General features: G+C 50.3%; 8 protein-coding genes across 8 annotated transcripts; 4 read left to right on the plus strand and 4 right to left on the minus strand.

Moving 5' to 3' along the window:
- Positions 1-256: 256 nt before the first annotated feature.
- Positions 257-1,940, plus strand: rpL3 (60S ribosomal protein uL3; the record flags this gene model as incomplete). Its single annotated transcript, XM_057115454.1, has 7 exons — positions 257-320; positions 372-420; positions 490-521; positions 596-653; positions 738-894; positions 958-1,631; positions 1,685-1,940. The coding sequence occupies 7 exons, from the start codon at positions 257-259 to the stop codon at positions 1,938-1,940; spliced, it is 1,290 nt and encodes a 429-aa protein (XP_056975594.1).
- A 1,560-nt stretch (positions 1,941-3,500) lies between these two features.
- On the plus strand, positions 3,501-4,151 carry N7484_005035 (uncharacterized protein; the record flags this gene model as incomplete). Its single annotated transcript, XM_057115455.1, has 1 exon — positions 3,501-4,151. One exon carries the CDS (start codon positions 3,501-3,503, stop codon positions 4,149-4,151), a length of 651 nt encoding a protein of 216 aa, XP_056975595.1.
- A 1,322-nt stretch (positions 4,152-5,473) lies between these two features.
- Positions 5,474-9,224, plus strand: N7484_005036 (SKN1/KRE6 family beta-glucan synthesis-associated protein; the record flags this gene model as incomplete). Its single annotated transcript, XM_057115456.1, has 11 exons — positions 5,474-6,105; positions 6,162-6,339; positions 6,392-6,493; positions 6,544-7,069; positions 7,128-7,605; positions 7,659-7,670; positions 8,061-8,070; positions 8,122-8,320; positions 8,366-8,562; positions 8,646-8,937; positions 9,196-9,224. 11 exons carry the CDS (start codon positions 5,474-5,476, stop codon positions 9,222-9,224), a joined length of 2,655 nt encoding a protein of 884 aa, XP_056975596.1.
- Positions 9,225-9,768: 544 nt separating this feature from the next.
- Positions 9,769-9,990, minus strand: N7484_005037 (uncharacterized protein; the record flags this gene model as incomplete). Its single annotated transcript, XM_057115457.1, has 1 exon — positions 9,769-9,990. The coding sequence occupies one exon, from the start codon at positions 9,988-9,990 to the stop codon at positions 9,769-9,771; it is 222 nt and encodes a 73-aa protein (XP_056975597.1).
- Positions 9,991-10,002: 12 nt separating this feature from the next.
- On the minus strand, positions 10,003-11,536 carry N7484_005038 (PDK/BCKDK family protein kinase; the record flags this gene model as incomplete). Its single annotated transcript, XM_057115458.1, has 4 exons — positions 10,003-10,066; positions 10,122-11,113; positions 11,228-11,376; positions 11,425-11,536. The coding sequence occupies 4 exons, from the start codon at positions 11,534-11,536 to the stop codon at positions 10,003-10,005; spliced, it is 1,317 nt and encodes a 438-aa protein (XP_056975598.1).
- A 901-nt stretch (positions 11,537-12,437) lies between these two features.
- On the plus strand, positions 12,438-12,710 carry N7484_005039 (uncharacterized protein; the record flags this gene model as incomplete). The annotated part of the gene is made up of 1 exon (XM_057115459.1): positions 12,438-12,710. One exon carries the CDS (start codon positions 12,438-12,440, stop codon positions 12,708-12,710), a length of 273 nt encoding a protein of 90 aa, XP_056975599.1.
- Positions 12,711-13,655: 945 nt separating this feature from the next.
- ade13 (adenylosuccinase ADE13) lies at positions 13,656-15,508 on the minus strand (the record flags this gene model as incomplete). The annotated part of the gene is made up of 7 exons (XM_057115460.1): positions 15,439-15,508; positions 15,262-15,348; positions 14,457-15,184; positions 14,211-14,400; positions 14,080-14,158; positions 13,965-14,029; positions 13,656-13,906 (listed from the first exon to the last, which is right to left on the minus strand). The coding sequence occupies exons 1-7, from the start codon at positions 15,488-15,490 to the stop codon at positions 13,656-13,658; spliced, it is 1,452 nt and encodes a 483-aa protein (XP_056975600.1). The 5' UTR covers positions 15,491-15,508.
- A 250-nt stretch (positions 15,509-15,758) lies between these two features.
- On the minus strand, positions 15,759-17,782 carry N7484_005041 (EXO70 family protein; the record flags this gene model as incomplete). Its single annotated transcript, XM_057115461.1, has 3 exons — positions 15,759-17,143; positions 17,211-17,428; positions 17,499-17,782. The coding sequence occupies 3 exons, from the start codon at positions 17,780-17,782 to the stop codon at positions 15,759-15,761; spliced, it is 1,887 nt and encodes a 628-aa protein (XP_056975601.1).
- Between the last annotated feature and the right edge of the window lie 66 nt (positions 17,783-17,848).

Raw genomic sequence — 17,848 nt, forward strand, 5'->3', positions numbered from 1 at the left:
TGAATTTTTCTCTCTACGGTGCTAAGGCATCTTTGTGACAGCCAATTTTAACCCATTTCAAATGATTTTATGAATGTAGATTTTTGTTCAGTCCATTTCCCCCGTGCCACGTAGCACAGCGTATGACAGTAGATTAATCGTGGGTAGTAGTACAAACTACATAGTCCGTGCCACAGCCCTGGCGTAGCCCTGAGTAGTCAGCAGGCCCACTTCCAGAGAACTTTTCCACAAGTGGGCTCCTTGCACGTGACCTCACATGACTGGGTCCACACTTCGGAAAAACCAGTCGCTTATCCAAAATGGGAAGCCGCCTCGCTTAGGTCAGCCCACACTCGTCTAGCGTGCAAAATACACCTCTCCAACACTTTTAGATCGTCACTCTACCACCTCGACGACGACTAACGACACCAGGGTCAAGATGTAAGTCACCCCCAATGTGATACTGCAAGACATCTATCAATGCAATTGCTAATTTATCTTTTCCATCAGGAGTCACCGGAAGTTCGAAGCGCCCCGCCACGGTTCGTGATCAACTTTTCATCCTCAACAAAATTCGACATCCCATTGTGCGGTTATACTGATTATACGATTACAGGTTCTCTGGCCTACCTGCCGCGCAAGCGCGCTGCCCGCTACCGCGGAAAGGTTAAGAGGTGAGTGAGATTGTTGGAATGCTGCGACAATGAAAAGTTTTTTTTTGCGGAGTTCAAGGTATACTGATACACGTTGTGCGCCAGCTTCCCCAAGGATGACGCCAAGAAGCCCGTTCACCTCACTGCCACCATGGGCTACAAGGCCGGTATGACCACCGTCGTCCGTGACCTTGACCGTCCCGGTGCCAAGATGCACAAGAAGGAGATCGTCGAGGCCGCTACCGTCATCGAGACCCCTCCCGTACGTTTTGTGTGAGCCCTGAAAATTTTCGGATTTGCCTTTCTAACCTGTCTTTTTCTTTAGCTTGTCGCTGTTGGTGTTGTCGGTTACATCGAGACTCCCCGTGGTCTCCGCTCTCTCACCACTGTCTGGGCTGAGCACCTGAGCGACGAGGTCAAGCGTCGCTTCTACAAGAACTGGTACAAGTCCAAGAAGAAGGCTTTCACCAAGTACTCCAAGCAGCACGCCGAGAACTCCGGTGCCTCCGTCACCCGCGAGCTTGAGCGCATCAAGAAGTACTGCACTGTCGTCCGTGTCCTTGCCCACACCCAGATCCGCAAGACCCCCATCAAGCAGAAGAAGGCCCACCTTATGGAGATCCAGGTCAACGGTGGCGCTGTCGCCGACAAGGTTGACTTTGCCCGCAACCTCTTCGAGAAGACCATCGACATCGACAGCATCTTCGAGAAGGACGAGATGATTGATGTCATCGCCGTCACCAAGGGTCACGGTTTCTCCGGTGTCACCTCCCGTTGGGGTACCACCAAGCTTCCCCGTAAGACCCACAAGGGTCTGCGTAAGGTCGCCTGTATTGGTGCTTGGCACCCTAACCACGTCCAGTGGACCGTTGCCCGTGCTGGTCAGGACGGATACCACCACCGTACCTCCTGCAACCACAAGGTCTTCCGCATCGGAAAGGCCGATGACGAGGCCTCCGCCTCCACCGAGTTCGACATCTCCAAGAAGCAGATCACCCCGTATGTTTACTCACATTCTAAACTGATCGAACGCAAGACTAATATTTCTACAGCATGGGTGGTTTCGTTCACTACGGTGAGGTCAAGAACGACTGGATCCTGCTCAAGGGTTCCGTCCCCGGTGTCAAGAAGCGTGTCATGACTCTGCGCAAGACTCTGTACCCCCAGACCAACCGCAGGGCCACTGAGAAGGTCGAGCTCAAGTGGATCGACACTTCCTCCAAGTTCGGTCACGGTGCTTTCCAGACCTTCGAGGAGAAGCGTGGTTTCCTTGGTACCCTCAAGAAGGACCTCGTCACCGAGGTTTAAGATGTTTCGATGTTTGGTCGGTGATAGGTGCAATTTTCAAGTTCAATCAAAAAAAGCGAACAATACTTTTTTACGAATGGTAGCTTGGATAATGATCTTATGATCAGATTTCTCGTAGTTCAGCTGTAGTCTCCACATTCTCCACGTACCTTAAGCAGAAGCACTGGGGTACTCTCATTGTTTACGCTCATACACATGTGGCCTTAAAGTTTTGGCATTACTGTCAAATTACACTCTAGACGTACTCGGTCATATCTAAACGCGATGACGGCAAAGCCTGCCGGGCAAGAAATTGATATTAAATCATCGAGGAACTTATGGCTAAACTGCCATTTGAAGCAAGTGGTTCAACTTTGGTGGGCGTATGTTGAATTTCAGGGGCATTTACCTTTGTTTGGATGCTTTCATGTAGAGGTATACACCGGTGGGATATATACATGGATGGCGGTTGAGGCAACCACGTGTGAAGGGGTGTGGGGGTGTCAAAGTTCGAAGTTTCATGGAGGGTCAAAAAGATATCCCAGGAAGACAAGGGGATTGAATTTTCAATGGGAAAAGTGGAGGGGGAATGCCAAAAGTATTGGCATTGTTCCCTGAAGTATTACTTCCTCCTCTCCAAATCAACAATCCAATACGTGTGGTCGAGTTGGGTAAATCCTCACCACTGCCAGTTGGGGCACACCAGGTTAGCCGTCGGGACCTGCGATGTACGTATTGGATAGACCGGGAAACATCACCCAGTGGCAGACCTTGGGGTCCCCCTGGGATTGATGTTTGCTATTTTTGAAAAATGGAATAGCTAGATATTGATCTGCTGGATCCATAATTCAAATCCGTTTTCTGAATATGTAGATATGTAGAGTGTTATATGGAAAAGAAGTTTTGGCTGAGTTTCCGGGCGATGCAGATGAGGCTATTCACAATGTACCTCTGAGGTATTGAGAGAATCAATAGGTCCATGGTTCGAATCCCATTGACGCCAAATGACAAAAATTAATTTATGGCTTTTTTGATTGAATAGTCCGAGATCATCAGCTACCAGAAAAAGGTGGTAGACATTACTTATCCCAAAGTGGATTCAATACTGAGATGTAAACTGTTTGGATATATACATACCGTACAGGGCAATGAAGATGAAGCAGAACATGTCAACAACGCTCCAAAGTCTGGAATATATTTCACCCTCCAACCAACGGATCTTTTACTCTGCTCCATAATTGATTTTTCCAAGATCTTTTTCTCTGTCGTCAATATCCACGCTCCCAACCTTACCCGTGAGACATGCGGGCCACGATCCATTGCGTCATTTCCCTTTCTCCAATTACACCTGCACAGCTTCACCAAAACCAGATGCTCTTACGCTCCTTCCCACCAGCCACCTACGTTTTCCGTTTATCAACATACAACAAAACTCGACGCCGCCTAATCACCTCTCTCAACAGCCTCCCACAAAAAACCTATTCCACCGATAGCAAACCGCGACCCCTCCACTCCCCCGCAAACCTAAGCTTGCAAAAACTCACTCCGCCTCGACGCTCACCCTTCTCCACATCCCACATCATGTCTTCCGACGATGCCTACATGGACTTTCTAAACAAGGCGAATGCCGACCACAGCGCCGGCCAAAAAGTCTCGACGCAAGGGGCCAAGACTCGGACTGTAGATGACAGCCTCAAGGTCCCGTCCTCGCTGCAGCAGGTTGAGGCATATTATGTTTCGGAGTCGGATGAACCTTTTGAGCCTGTGGTTTTGCGGTTCAAGGATGCTGCGAAGGGTGAATGGCCCAGCGCTGGTACGTTGACTGTGTATCCCTTGTCCTCCCCTACATCGATGGTGGCCCAGGGATTCATTCTATGGGGATGCATCTATGAACGCATATTTACCCTACGAGCTCGATCCCTCGTGCTAGAGAACCTTGAAACAGACTCGCTAACCCTGCTGTCACTTCCAGATGACCTCTCCTCCCTGATCTCGCCCGACGCCGATATCTCAGGGCAGATTTCGACCCTTGATACATCCTCCTTTGACCCTCGCAAAGAGTACACTAAGGTCCTGCAGGCGGTGCAGAAAGCGACCGAGGAGAGTGATCCGGATATCAAGGTTTATCGTGTTCAGCGTAGTAGTTCCACTGTGGAGTACTATGTGCTGGCACTGGATTCGGCTGAGGGGGGCCGGATTGTTGGACTGTTTGCCAAGAGTGTTGAGACCTAATTTGATTGGGATTTTTGCTTTCAAGTTCATGAACGGGTGGATATGAGGGGATATCACACCATGATGTTGGACATATGGATGATCTGATCTACGAAATACACGACGCATATCATTAGCAATCGTTGATCTGCTGGGAGACCGGCTTTCCTTTCCCATTTAAGTATAGTGTGTGATTTCCTGTAAAAGCTAGGGAATGTACACTGCCGAGTTGAGGCCATTTTGACAGGCTATTGTTCGGAGATCATGGCATTCTTGACGGTTGGGATAGAGTAGCGGGACGCGTGGTCGGGAATGGCTGTGTTCCCGAGTCACTGTAGCTGTATGGGGTGTAATTGTGAAATAATATAGAGTATCGTCTAGGAGCTAATACATTAACTAGGAAATTGTGGATGAGTCTCATGAAAAGTGGGCAACTGGCCGACAGATCACAGTCGTCTAGAGTGACCTGCCATCGAATGTCCCCACTTCAACTACAACGGATCTCTATACTCCTGCACTCTTCAACAGCAGCACCGTCATTGGTCAGAGCTACAAATCACTCAACTCCAGTAAGATGCCATACCCCCGGATTCCAGAGTATTGTAGCAGCATTCATGCCTCTTCATTCCTCGCTGCCCGGGAGGTGGTCGGGAATGTACCACACCCTACAATGGCCCTTCGCCAGGATGAAGAACCGCGATGCAGGCACAACCACCAACAGCCCTGTCAAAAGCATTGACTGTCCCCAGCTGTGGACGGCACAGTGTCAATCCATCCAAATCAATCTCACAAAAGAGCTATACTCTGTTTTCCAGCCGCAGAGTCACCCAACGGGTCGTCTACATACCACGGGTTGCCGGTTGCCCCCTTGGGAAGGCCTGTCATTCCTCTCCCCTCGTGCACCCAAACAACAATCCCTCGGGCGCAATCTAGGCTCTTCTTTTCTTCTAGTCTAGCGCTCTTGTGTTCTTCCCTCATTGTCTCTACTATACCTACGCTCTATCTACCGCCCACACGCTCTCGGGGACATTGGATACAGTCCAAGTGGTCCTGTCCACTCTTTCGCTTCTAGCGCACTAAGCGACCGTGCCTCGCGTTGCCACTCGGTCTTTACCTTAGGGATAGGTGCTTGGTGTGGGTGAACGTTCAAAACGGAAGAGGGCTTCAGAGCGATCCGTGATCCAAAAACACCAACCATCTACACGCACATATCGAGAAGCTTAATGCTTGGATCAACCGCACCTTGAATAGATTAGGACGGTAGAAGGAAGGAAAGATCGTATTGATCGTTCCTTGTTGGTATAGGAATCGAAAGCAAGGGCTTCACAGAAAGATATCATCCGATGACGGACCGGCATTCGGATTCGCTGCGACCTGACATGCCTCACATCAGACTCAACTCGGGTCGTCATGACCCATTCACTGAGTCTGATGAAGGCTACGCACCGCTCACTGGCCGGACCTTGCCTCGGCCTTTGACACCAGCGGCTGTTGAGTTACCTGGCCCGGCAGTTGGGGCTCAGGGTATCTCCCCGTATGGAATCTCACAAGCCCCGGAATCATCAGAATTTCTTCTTCCGCCTAGGTTACGACCAACACCACGCGATGACTCGGAGCGGTCTGGTTCACCTGATCGCTGGTCGGCGGCTGGGTCGAGTGTTAGCTCGATGAGTCGTGATAGCCGTTACATGATAGATCCATTTGATGATCATTCGAGGGAGCCTTTGACGCGTTCTGGGAGCGACGACTACGATATGAACACACAAACTGTGTCGGAGAAGTTTAATATCACACCGTCTGATGGGCTGTTGCTGTTTCCTGAAGATGTTGAGAAGGATGACTACCTGCATAACCCGGACCCGTTAGACAAAGATCGTGATTGCGACATCTGGAATCGTCGTGGTGTCATGAACATGGGTGGGTTGGCGCTTTTGACAGTGGGAATTTTGGTGCTTTTTATTGGATATCCCGTTATGTATGTGTTTGTCGAGGTTTGATATACTGGTTTGATGCTGACTTCAATGGACTTAGAACATGGGTGGAAGGTGTCCTCAAGCCCAAGGATGTTTGCCGTCCTGGTGATATGCTCTGTCTTGACGTGGGGGACAGGCCTCTTTTGAATAACATTCGACACGGATTAATTGATCCCGACACACCAAAGGAGGCTCTCACAAAGATGAGTTCGGAAGGGAAAGAGTTGAAACTAGTGGTAAGTTAATTTGTTCAAATTGTCGGGGAGTGTCTTCATCTAACTTCAATAGTTCTCGGATGAATTCAATATGCCCGGAAGAACATTTTATGACGAGGATGACCCGTTCTTCCAAGCGGTAGACTTGTGGTATGGTGTGACTATGGACAAGGAGGTCAGTTATGTCGATGAGTGGAATCTCTGAATCACACTAACTCTAGATAGTGGTATGACCCCGACGCAGTTACCACGAACGAAGGTGTTTTGGAAATCAGATTTGACGACTTCAAAAACCACGGCGTTGCATACAGATCTGGCATGCTTCAAAGTTGGAACAAACTTTGCTTCAAGGGTGGTCGCCTGGAGGCCAGCTTATCCCTTCCCGGTGATGGCCACATCGAGGGTTTCTGGCCTGGTTTCTGGGCAATGGGTAATCTTGCTCGTCCAGGTTACGCGGCTACTACAGATGGTTTGTGGCCATACAGCTACCACGATGGGTGTGATGCGGGTATCACACCAAACCAGAGCTCTCTAGATGGAATCAGCTTCCTGCCTGGCATGCGTCTACCAGGATGTGCTTGTCCCGGCTCTGATCACCCATCTCCAGGTCGTGCTCGCAGTGCTCCCGAGATTGATGTGATCGAAGGTAGCACACAGCCCCTGTATGGCGCCGCAGGTGGTCCATTCGTCGGTAGTGCGTCTCAAAGTTTACAAATTGCGCCTTTTGATCTCTGGTACATGCCAGACTATGGTGCGTGCAAACATCCCCAGTCCCCTGCATCTCAACCAAACTAAATCAAGCCTATTAGATTTCGCTGCTGTATATGACCCTCGTATCACGCAAGTCAACGCCTACCGTGGAGGCCCTTACCAGCAAGCAATGTCCGGCCTATCAAACCTCAATTCGCGCTGGTACAACGGCACAGAATACCAAGTCTACGCCTTCGAGTACGAACCAGGCGAGAAAGGAAACGTGACCTGGTTCATCGGTGCAGACAAGTCATGGACCATAGATGCCCGCTCCATCGGTCCAAACGGCAATATCGGTCAGCGTGCGATTCCTCTCGAACCCATGTCCATCGTTATGAACTTGGGTATGGCGGATAATTTCGCCCCACAAAACCATTCCATTCGCGAGTACATGCCTGCCTATCTACGGATCGATTATGTTCGCATTTACCAGGATCCTGATGATGTGCTCGTTACTTGTGATCCTCCTGGCTATGAGACGACACAGTATATTAAGGATCACCAAAAAGCCTACGATAATAATAACCTGACTAGTTGGTATGTTTCCCTCAAGTGATGTTTTTTTTTGAGCTTTGCTGACTTCTTCCCAGGAAAGAAACTGGGTACCATTGGCCCAAGAATAGCTATATGAATACTTGTTGAGCATGTGTGACTTTCTAGGTTGTTTTGCGTCGTTTTAGCGGCATCGTGTTTTGGCGTTTGGTGGTTTAGGCATTTTTCTTTCTACTATTTTTACTATTCCAGGTGTCAAACTCGACCCCTGCTAAATTTCACTCTTCTTCCACATTTCCATCTCTCCCTTCTGTCCTTTTCTTCCTTTCCTTTTCTTCTTTTCCTTTTCTTTCTTCCTTCCGTAAACCACATTGTTGTTTGAACTGTAGGGCTGAGTCAGCAGTTCCCCTCCGCTCTCATAGCGTCACCAACATCTAGCTCTACAACCTTTTGATTGTGTCCAACGACACAGTCAAGCATATCTCTGAATCTATGTTTAGCCGTATCGCGGTAAGCGGAGCTCAAAGTACCTCAAATCCCTTTGTCTTACATTCCACACAGGTACCAGTGCACCGAAGGATGAACCCAGCACCAAGACCCAATGCACCCAACGTGCAAATCGAATATGGCATAGAAGATTTTTCTGAAGAGGAATTTTCAGAAGCCGACTCAGATGGCGGAATGTACCTCGACGCGCCTGATCAAGCAGCCGCACTTGAATACACTCATCCGCGCCCAATCCCGCAGGCATTACGCGATGGTACGTACCCCTTCCACCTGTGCACACAAAGCTAACGATCCACAGCAAATGATTTCTCAACTCTAGCTCCTGGTCCGAATAGCTATGTTCAGCAGCCGGGCTCGGCTGGTTCTAGAAATGCGGTGGCGGGAGATGCGACAAAACCTAAACCGCGGTCGAGACTTAGTGGCGAGGAACATGCTGCTTTGACTGTTTTGAATGATGAGGAGTTACTTACCATGTATGCGTTGAAGTCTGGTCGTGTAAGTTCTGTCTTTGCCCATTCCCAGACTCTACTATACTGTTGGACTGGTCGTGTTGTATCAATTTATACTAACTTGCGTAGACACTACCACAAACACGCCGCCGTTTTCAGGCGAAACTCATTGCGAATGGAGACCGTGATTTAGAGGAAGAGCTTTTTGCTGCTCGCTTCGCTGTCCCGGCTTCCAAGGCTCATCTTGTTCCGGCGTTGAATCCTATTGTTGTTGGACCTGGGGCTCCGGAGCAGGCTCTTGGTCTTAATAATACGACGGCTTATCTTGTGCCTGCTACGTGGAAGGAGCTTGTTGATCATGATGAGAGTGGGTGGTGGGCGCCTGGGCAGAAACCGAGGGCTGATGGGGGTGGGAGGAGGGGTAGGAAGAGTGGAGGCAGGAATAGTAGGGGTGGGTCTGGGGAAGTATCGAGGTCTGGTTCTGCTTCTAGGGACTGAGATTGATTTTTTTTTTGTACTCCCGGGTGTTGGTGGTGTATACACTTTTTTTGCTTCTGATAGCGTGTTCAATGCATGAATCCTATAATGTGACTTACCTCGACCCAGTATCGGGTCTCCCTACTTGAGAACATTCTTAAGTACATTCCTTCTGGCTATCAACTATATCTGACTATACTAGGGTTTGAAGTTGGGTCAACGGATCTATGAACTTGAATGGCTAGTCTGACTTAGACAGTTTAGACGTTTAAAATAACCTTGAAATGAATTCACGGGTAAATACTGCCCTTGCAGTTAACCTGTCGTATATGTGCACGCTAATATAAAAATACAAGAACCAGAACCAGAACCAGACCAAATCCGACCATATCCCATCAGAAAAGAGGTAAAACAAGTAAGAAACAAATGACCATGATGAATGATCATGAACAAGGTAGAGGTAGAGAAATAAACGAGGTAGGGAACGGAGTAGATAGATCGGGATCAGGAAGGGTATGAGGAGGATGAGGATGAGTGTGAGAGCAATGGGTATCTCGAACGGACAAAACCAACGGATTCTGGCTTCTGTTTTTCTGTTTTATGTTTTTTTGGCGGGTTTTGTGTGTTTGCTTGATTTTGTGCAGTGGAATCCCTTATGTACCGGGTCAGATCGGGAGCCATCCCCGTGCTGAACTTAGACTGTGAACTGTTGCAGATACAACAGAAAACAGCACTTGAGATATTCAATAGAGTAAGTAGGCGAGAAGAGATCAGGTTACATCTCTTTCTCTCCTCTTTGCCGTTGTTCCGCGTGGAACAAACTCTCCGCATCTCCCACCTGCTTACGTTCCGAGACTTCTCGACTGCGTATGCGGGTGCGATGGGCCTGGACGTTCATGGGCGTCAGTCCTCGAGGCGGCGCGGGCTGGGGTTCCGGTTCACCGTAGAAGGGGTGTAGGCGGTGCGAGGTCGTGGGCCGGACCCGGCCGTCTCTCATGACGGGTAATTGTCATTGCAGGGGTTCCGAGCTTGAAGACAGACGGTTCAGATGAAGGTAGACGTCAGTTCCGTATCTAGAGGAGGATTTAGTGGAGATTTCAAAGAGCGGATTGAACGCGTATAGCTTACCCTTCCATACTGATCAGCTTCAAGTCACCACCGAAGTAGCGGGCGTACAGTCGACTGATTGGCAGTCCGTAACCGAAACCGGCCATTGGAGCCTTGAAGTCGCTCTTGTCAAAATCCGGGTCTAGGTTCGGGGTCTGCTCCACGGTCGTGTACATGTAGGTCCAGACGAGGGGAATGGCGGATCGGGGGATGCCGCCGCCCTCATCCGAGACCTTGATCGTGATATCTTCCTTGCCCTCGGCCACAATCACCTTGGTCACGGGAAACTGGTCCCGGTCGGCACCGTGTCGCTCAACGACGGCCCGCAGAGAGTTCTTCAGGGTTTCGAAGAGCATGTGAGAAAGGTGACCCGGAACATACATGAAGTTCAAGTCTTCTCGGCAGACCAGCTGGACCTTGGGCGACTCGAACAGACCATAGTAGTCCTCACAAACGAAGCGGGCATTCTCAATGGCTTCCAGCGCGATATCCCGCACGTTGGTTTTGGTGCAAATTATTCCAACGTAGTGCGGGTGTTTGATGTGCGTTTGTTCCGTGAGTGCAATGTGTTGACCAATTAACATTCGTATACCGATTCGAGACATATAGAAGCGATCTAAGAAGGACTGGATCGTAGAGTCGATCTGCATGCGCTGTCGCACGCGCTTCCATTCCAGAATACCTTGGGCCACAGTGGTAACGACGCCATCGTGACGCCGCTTGATCTGTTGCAGGGTTTTGGCGAATCGTTGATTATAATCATTGAGCTCTGGTGGCCATTCCGCATGGTCATCCGCAGGCACAAAGTACCGCCGGCCTGTTGCGGCAGCTTTCCCATTGCCATTGCCATTGCCATTGGGGACAATCGGAGAGGACCGGTATTGGCCTTCCTTCACACTGGGGTTCATAGTAGCCTCGGAGAGAATTTTGGAGTGGCCATTCAGGCGGCCCGGTCGCAATAGGCGGGTTTTGACTTCTTGAGTCAGAGAGGGTCGGGGGAGGTTAATGATTTCCTGGGAACACGTGAGTCATACGATACTCGCAGATGAGAGAAAAAAAAAATAACAAGAGGAAATTCGAATGATAGAAATGAAGGTGAATGGAGAAAAGAAGAATCTAATACATACCTCGAATGATTGCGCATACCAATCCTGAACTTTCTTGATGGAGGGCATCTCGCTGAGCCCATCCGGTAACTCACCGAGATCCTGGACTCGGTGCGCCAGGCGAATGGGAAGCTCCTCGGAGAGGAATTGCGAAGCACGGAAGAGAGTTCCTGGACCACATCAGTACGGATCGAAGCATTCATCGCACAGCTGCATACCGGTGGATGGACGGTCGCCAAACTGGACCATCTGGCGCAGTGAGACACCGGTTGCGGGGAAGCTGGCATAGTGCCTGATGGTTTCCATCAGGCGCTCCGACGGCTTCCACATAGTTAGAATGAGGGCCAGTGGCCAGTGGACGGGGTGAGAAAAGGATAACTCTCTTGAATCCGGGGAAGTGTGGAGGTTGTAGAGAGTCGCGTGCGAGGGGAATGAGTAATAGAGTCGGGACGACTCGCACTGCCGAGGTTGAGCCCGTTCCGACGCCGGAAAGTGAAATCGCCGATTTAGGCTCAGATGACCTCGTCTTGCACACCGGCAATTTAAATAAGCGAATTCGATGATTTCATTGGTCTGACCAGATCAATGATTGACTTCCTCCTGGGACGATGGCCATTGTTATATCTCCAGAGCGCACCGGCAATGTCTAAGTCCGGCGGACCCCGTTGCTCTCCTGCAGACCAGCGCCAGTACATCACTACGTAAGGCGTGCCCTACGTAAATCGATGTCACACCCCGGATCTCCCCTTTCGTCCGGACGTGGGGCGTCACATGATATCGTACTTTTGTCGCCGGTCTGCGAGTGCGTTCTCCCTTTTCCTCCCTGATTGGGGTGTATCTGTTTCCTACAAAGGGCCCCGCCGTTGGGCATGATGATGCCAAAATGCATCCGACCTCTTATTCGCCGCTCACTTCATTTGAAGATTCCTTCGACGGTGGAACCTAACTCGCTTCTGTTTTGTGCGTCTTTTAAAAACCCTGTATAGGATCAATGTAATTATTTACGACATTTACACCATTTCCTTCGTTTCCCTATTTTTCCCAATCTCACTGCCAAACCCTAAAAGTGCATCTAAGCTTAAGCGCGAACGACTCGGAACAAAGCCGGGCCCTCCTTCTGGGTCCTTGAGACAGATATATATAAAATCAGATCCAAAACTTGATTGGTACCCACGTGGCCTTGTTCCTTTATCAGGACTCATCTCCCTTCAATAAATGGGAAAATTGAATCATGTCTCGCCGTCGCACCTCCTATAGTGACATGAACGAGGCTGTCGCGTACCCCTTCACCAGCCAACCCCCGCCAACCCCTCAAGCTCGTCGCGGTCCGATCGAAGGTCCCAATGGCCGTCGTCTCATCCGCCGCGTTACCTGGCGCTCGTCCACCTACAAGCTTATGGCTTCCTTGTGGGTGTTAGGCGTCCTTTACATCCTGTGGTTGATTCGTGACCTTTTCTATCTCCCCTTCGACTCACAGTCCACCCCACCTGTCCCTGCCGAGTGACCTGCGCCCCCCTCGTGCGCGGGAACAAGTGGGCCGAGGGACGTAGGGACTCGAGGAGAAAAGAGGCGTTCGCACGAGTCTGATCGGATCTGACGGGGATTTTGTTTTACATTGTTTTATTTTTATTTTTTTTTTTCCCTTGACTTCGTCCGTGTGCATTGATGGCATGATTGTCATGTTTGCTCCACTTTGACCCCGGAGAAGAATGAATAAACAGGGAGAGAGGGACGCACCTGACTTGTTTCTCTTCCAAGCTGAGGGGCACAAATGATCGTCCTGCTCGGCTGTCTTTCCCATCCCACTGTCATTCGAGTTTATGTGGCGAGTGGATACACGGCCTGCGCGGAGTGCATCCCCAGCCAACCGGGTCTGGTCCAGCCGATGCATCTCAAGAATTCAATTCCACGTTTGAGTCGCCGATACTACATACCCGGGGAAAACATCGACAATGAACCCGGAATGATCAATGGACCAGGGGTTCGAATCCTTGAGCCTTGGTTTCCTTGGGGTTCTCTCTGGTCATTTGCTTGTCTAGCGTTCCATTTGCATATAGCGATCTCTCCCCGGGACTGCATTGCCAGCGCCCCGGTGCTTTCAGCTGTTATTTCATTTCTGCATATTCATTTCTGCATATACAAAGTGGTGAAAATTGATCGCAAGTTAGACTGGGCGGGCTTTTTGTGTTCTTCTGCATGTCAGCTATCGGTGATTTAGCTGCTTTAATGGTTAATTGATTCTTGATTTCTGATGTATCCAAAGGTCGATTGTGTAAAAAGTCGACTGAAAACCGGAGGTATTGATCTCATTTTTTCATATCTCATAGAACTGGGCAACTATACAAAACTCCTAGCCTTTATGACGAAGCGACCCAACGTCGCCCTTTTCTGACCAAACGGCCCATCACGATGGAAACACATATATACCTAGGAGAGACCTAAGGGCAGATTAAACGTAAAGAGCAGAGGTTTCGGCCTTGGCAACCTCAGCGGCATACGGCTTAAGAGCAGCGGCCACTTCAGTGGTGGTGAACTTCTGCACCTGCTCGGGGGCACGACCGACAAAGGTGCTGGCGTCAAGGAGGCTGTCGAGCTCGGGGATGATGGGAGCGAAGAAGGGGGTGCGGCGGATACGCTCGAGGAGGTCGTTGTTCTTGCCGTGCTTCTTGACGTTGTCGGAGGCTTGGTGGGAGAGAACACCTAGAGCAAGAGTATGGTTAGAGGGGAAGAAAGACTAGGAGAAGGGGATGAAACGTACGGATCTCTTCGTGGGCATCCTGGCGGGAAAGACCCTTCTTGACACAGGCCATGATGACGTTCTCACTAGACAAGATGTGAGCTTCAATAATTTCAGTGGAGGATTTGTAACTTACGTGGCCATGAAGGGAAGCTCGTCGTTGACACGGCGCTTGATGACCTCGGGGTAAACGACAAAGCCGGAGCTGACGTTATCTAGAGCAGGATTAGGATCATTCAAATCAATGACCAAGGGAGTGAAACGAACTCAGCAGGATAAGACAGGCGTCAGCACACAGGTAAAGCTCGGGAATGCTGATACGGCGGATGGCGCTGTCGTCGAGCGAGCGCTCAAACCACTGAGCGGAGTAGGTGTCAAGGGCGTCCTTGGGCAGGTTCTGCAGGTGACGTCCAAGAGAGCACAGACGCTCAGAACGCATAGGGTTACGCTTGTAAGCCTGCAAATGTTTAGCTGGTCATTCATGGCTCAACAATAACCAGGCAGATTACTCACCATGGCACTGCTGCCAATCTGATCCTTCTCAAAAGGCTCTTCAACCTCCTTGAGCATAGCCAAGTGACGAATGTCAATACCGATGCGCTCACAGGTGGAGCCAAAGGAGCCGAGAGCGTTGGCAACATCGACATCGATCTTGCGGGAGTAGGTCTGACTGGAGATGATGAAGGCGGAGCTGAAGCCAGCCTTCTCAGTGACAAGCTCATCAAGACGCTCCACCTTGGCGTGGTCACCCTCGAAGATCTGGAGGAAGGAAGCCTGAGTACCGGTCGTACCCTTGACACCACGGAAACGCAGGTCATCACGGGCGCGCTCAAGGTTACGCAGATCCATCAGGAGATCTTGAATCCAGAGACAAGCACGCTTGCCAACGGTGACCAGCTGAGCGGGCTGACCGTGGGTGAAGCCCAAGCAGGGCAAATCCTTGTACTGCTGGGCAAACTGGGACAGCTTGTCAACGACAACGGCCAGCTTGGGGATCAGGATATCAAGACCGTCCCGGAGAAGGATCAGGTCAGCGTTATCAGTGCAGTAGCATGAGGTAGCACCCCAGTGAATGATACCGGCAGCAGCGGGAGCGACCAGACCGAAGGCGTGAACGTGGGCCATGACATCGTGCCTGCGGCGCTTCTCCTCCTCGGCGGCAACGGCGAACTCGTCGTCCTGGATGGTGGCGTGAGCCTTCATCTGCTCAATCGCCTCCTCGGTGATAGGAAGTCCAAGCTCTATAGAAGCAAGACCCAGTCAATTGATGTTTGGCTTCCCATGTAGATTCAAGCTATCCATCTATCTGTTGTCGTACCTTTCTGGGACTCGGCCAGCCAGATCCAAAGCTTGCGCCAGGTGGAGAAACGCATGCGAGGAGAGAAGAGATACTTCATCTCCGGGCCTGTTTGATTGGGATCAGGTTAAAATCATCTTGGTTCTATCCCCGGAATTCAGCCCGCTCATTGGCGGGATGGTGGGGTGATGGACATACTCGAGTAGCGCGAGTTGAGGGGGGTCTGGTAGACATCGTTGCTGGCAGACATGATGTCGGTTGTCTGTGAGGATCACCTGAAAGATGAATTGAACGGTAAAACCGACAGATAGATGAAGGACGAGACTGTGTGCAATGTGCGAAGTCGGATGCAATTTTTGTTGCTGGGCTTAGCGGGGCTTATCACGTTATCGTAGAGTTGGACATTTGGTGGGGCAAGGGATCACGTGTAGACTATGTAGATCAATTTTCGAATATCTCAACCATGGATATGCAATTATTAGGTCATTATTGGCTGGCAAAAAATATCTATAAAGTACTTATGATGAAAGTTGGGCCAATTGCACCGACAGATTCGACTTGTCGTACTTGATGTACTTCCCGCGGCCCTTGTCAATCTCCACATAACGGTCATAGAAACGGGCATATAGCGGCTCAAGAACCGCCTGCAATTCTCGTCCCAGCACCGAGCGCACTTCTCTTTCCATGTGAAGGGGCTTGTGTCGGGAAAGCATTTCATCGAAGCTAGCATTGAACGACTTGAACTTGTCCTTGATCGCATCTTTGTCTTTCGACGACAAGCTCTTCACAATGGTGCTGGAATCCACAGCGCCCCCCGAATTGGGTCGTGCCCCGGAGCGGGAGGTGTACTGCACATCCAGCAGGAATTGTGATGTCTCCTTCCATGCGTCAAGGTAGGTTGATGTAGCACGCTTGCGGAATGTGTCGATACGGGCAATGCTGTCCGGAGCGCCCAAGTAGCGCGCTAATTCAGGGCTTTGTCGGATCGACCGATCGACAATACAGAAGACATTGGACAAGAACACGCCCAAAGCAGCTTTTGAACGATGGAAGGTCCGACCACGAGCCTCCAACGCGGTCATTAAAGATTCAATCATATCCAAAATGAAGTGGGAGAAAAGGGTGCCGCTGTCCGGCCCGACATCCAGGGGAGCTGTTCCAGCGGTACTTGACTTAGAGCGCCAGTTGCCATCACCCAAAGAGGTTAAAATGGATGCCAAGGGCCCCGAGTAACCAGTCAACGTGGCAAGGGAGTTCATGACTTCCTCAACCAGGGGAACAGATCCACCATCTGGAGGCAAGGCCACGGTGGCTGCCTTGCGTTTTGTCTCCTCGAGCAGCTCAGATAGGGAGGATTTGGCGGTTTCACGCACAGGCCGAAGCGCCTCTATTAACAGACCCTTCAACTCTGCAGTCTTTGAATCGATACGATAGGACATTGCTGTCACAATCTCGATGATTTCGAATGCAAGGAAACAGTCAGTCATGAGGTTTTGCCGGATATATAGGTTGAGTTCGCGGAGGGTCTTGGAGTATTCTCCCATTGCCGAGAGGAAGGTGGCTTGCAAAACAAGCCCTTGCTGATCACCAGGGAACAATTGGACAATGATTTCATGCTCAATATTGATGAATGCTTCCAATGCGTTTGAGTAGATCCCAATACCGTTGGTTCCTTGTTTGTATGGACCATCGGTCGGTCTTCGCTTGACAGTATTGAGAGATGCAATGGATAAATTCTGTAGGCCAAAAGTAATATACGGCCCGCGCACCTCGGCATAAATCTTCATTGCAGGGTTCTCCCCTTTGCTGCGCTGGGGGCCCAAGGCGGATGCGGAGGTAATCGCAGCACATAGTGGGGCCAGCTGTGAGAGTGTTTCTTCGGGAATGGATGGGAAAGGGAGTTCTATGATATATTGGGCATTAGCTTCTTGCCCGTTTATTGAGCAACGTCTCTCAATGGCAAGACATACCTTTGGTGAGATAGTGTAGCGGTTCAATTGGGGTGACATGTTGCTGCAGTTCAGATCGGAGCATTTCTTGTAATTGGCTGCTGCCAGTACTAAGTAGTGAATTGAACTCTGCGATTGCTTTCTGGTTCGACCGAAGGTTCGTTGTGTTGAGGTCGACCAGCGCCTTTTCAACACGTTTCATCGCCGACAGGTATTGTGAAAGGCCGGAACTCTGCGGTCTATACAGCAAGCCAGTTAGCTTATTTGACATGGATCTTAGTCGCTCCTCTCTTCGTACTAGGCACATACCCTGCGCGAATGACGCCCTCCTCTCGACTCTTCGCGTCGAGAGGCTGGCGGAGACGGTCAATGGCATCGTTGACCTTGTCGATATTGGTGTTGGTAATTTGAAGAGATTGTGTGTTACTATAGATTGGGCCAATGGCCTCCTTGACCACTTTACCACTTGTCTCCAGGCGGACCATAGACCCTTGAATCTTTTTGGTGAGGCGGTTGAGCTTCTCGAGGTTGGCGTAGAGCACCTCGACCTCTGCGCTCTCCTCCGCATACGCAGTATTCCGGGGGGCTACCATGACGATTGCTCAAAATAATCAAAGGAAAGAGAGGGTATCACCAAGAGCTGTCATGTGCGCCCGTGT

The sequence above is a fragment of the Penicillium longicatenatum genome, assembly GCF_028827895.1.
Source record: "Penicillium longicatenatum strain IBT 33135 chromosome Unknown contig_2_segment0_segment0, whole genome shotgun sequence".
Taxonomy (NCBI): domain Eukaryota; kingdom Fungi; phylum Ascomycota; class Eurotiomycetes; order Eurotiales; family Aspergillaceae; genus Penicillium; species Penicillium longicatenatum.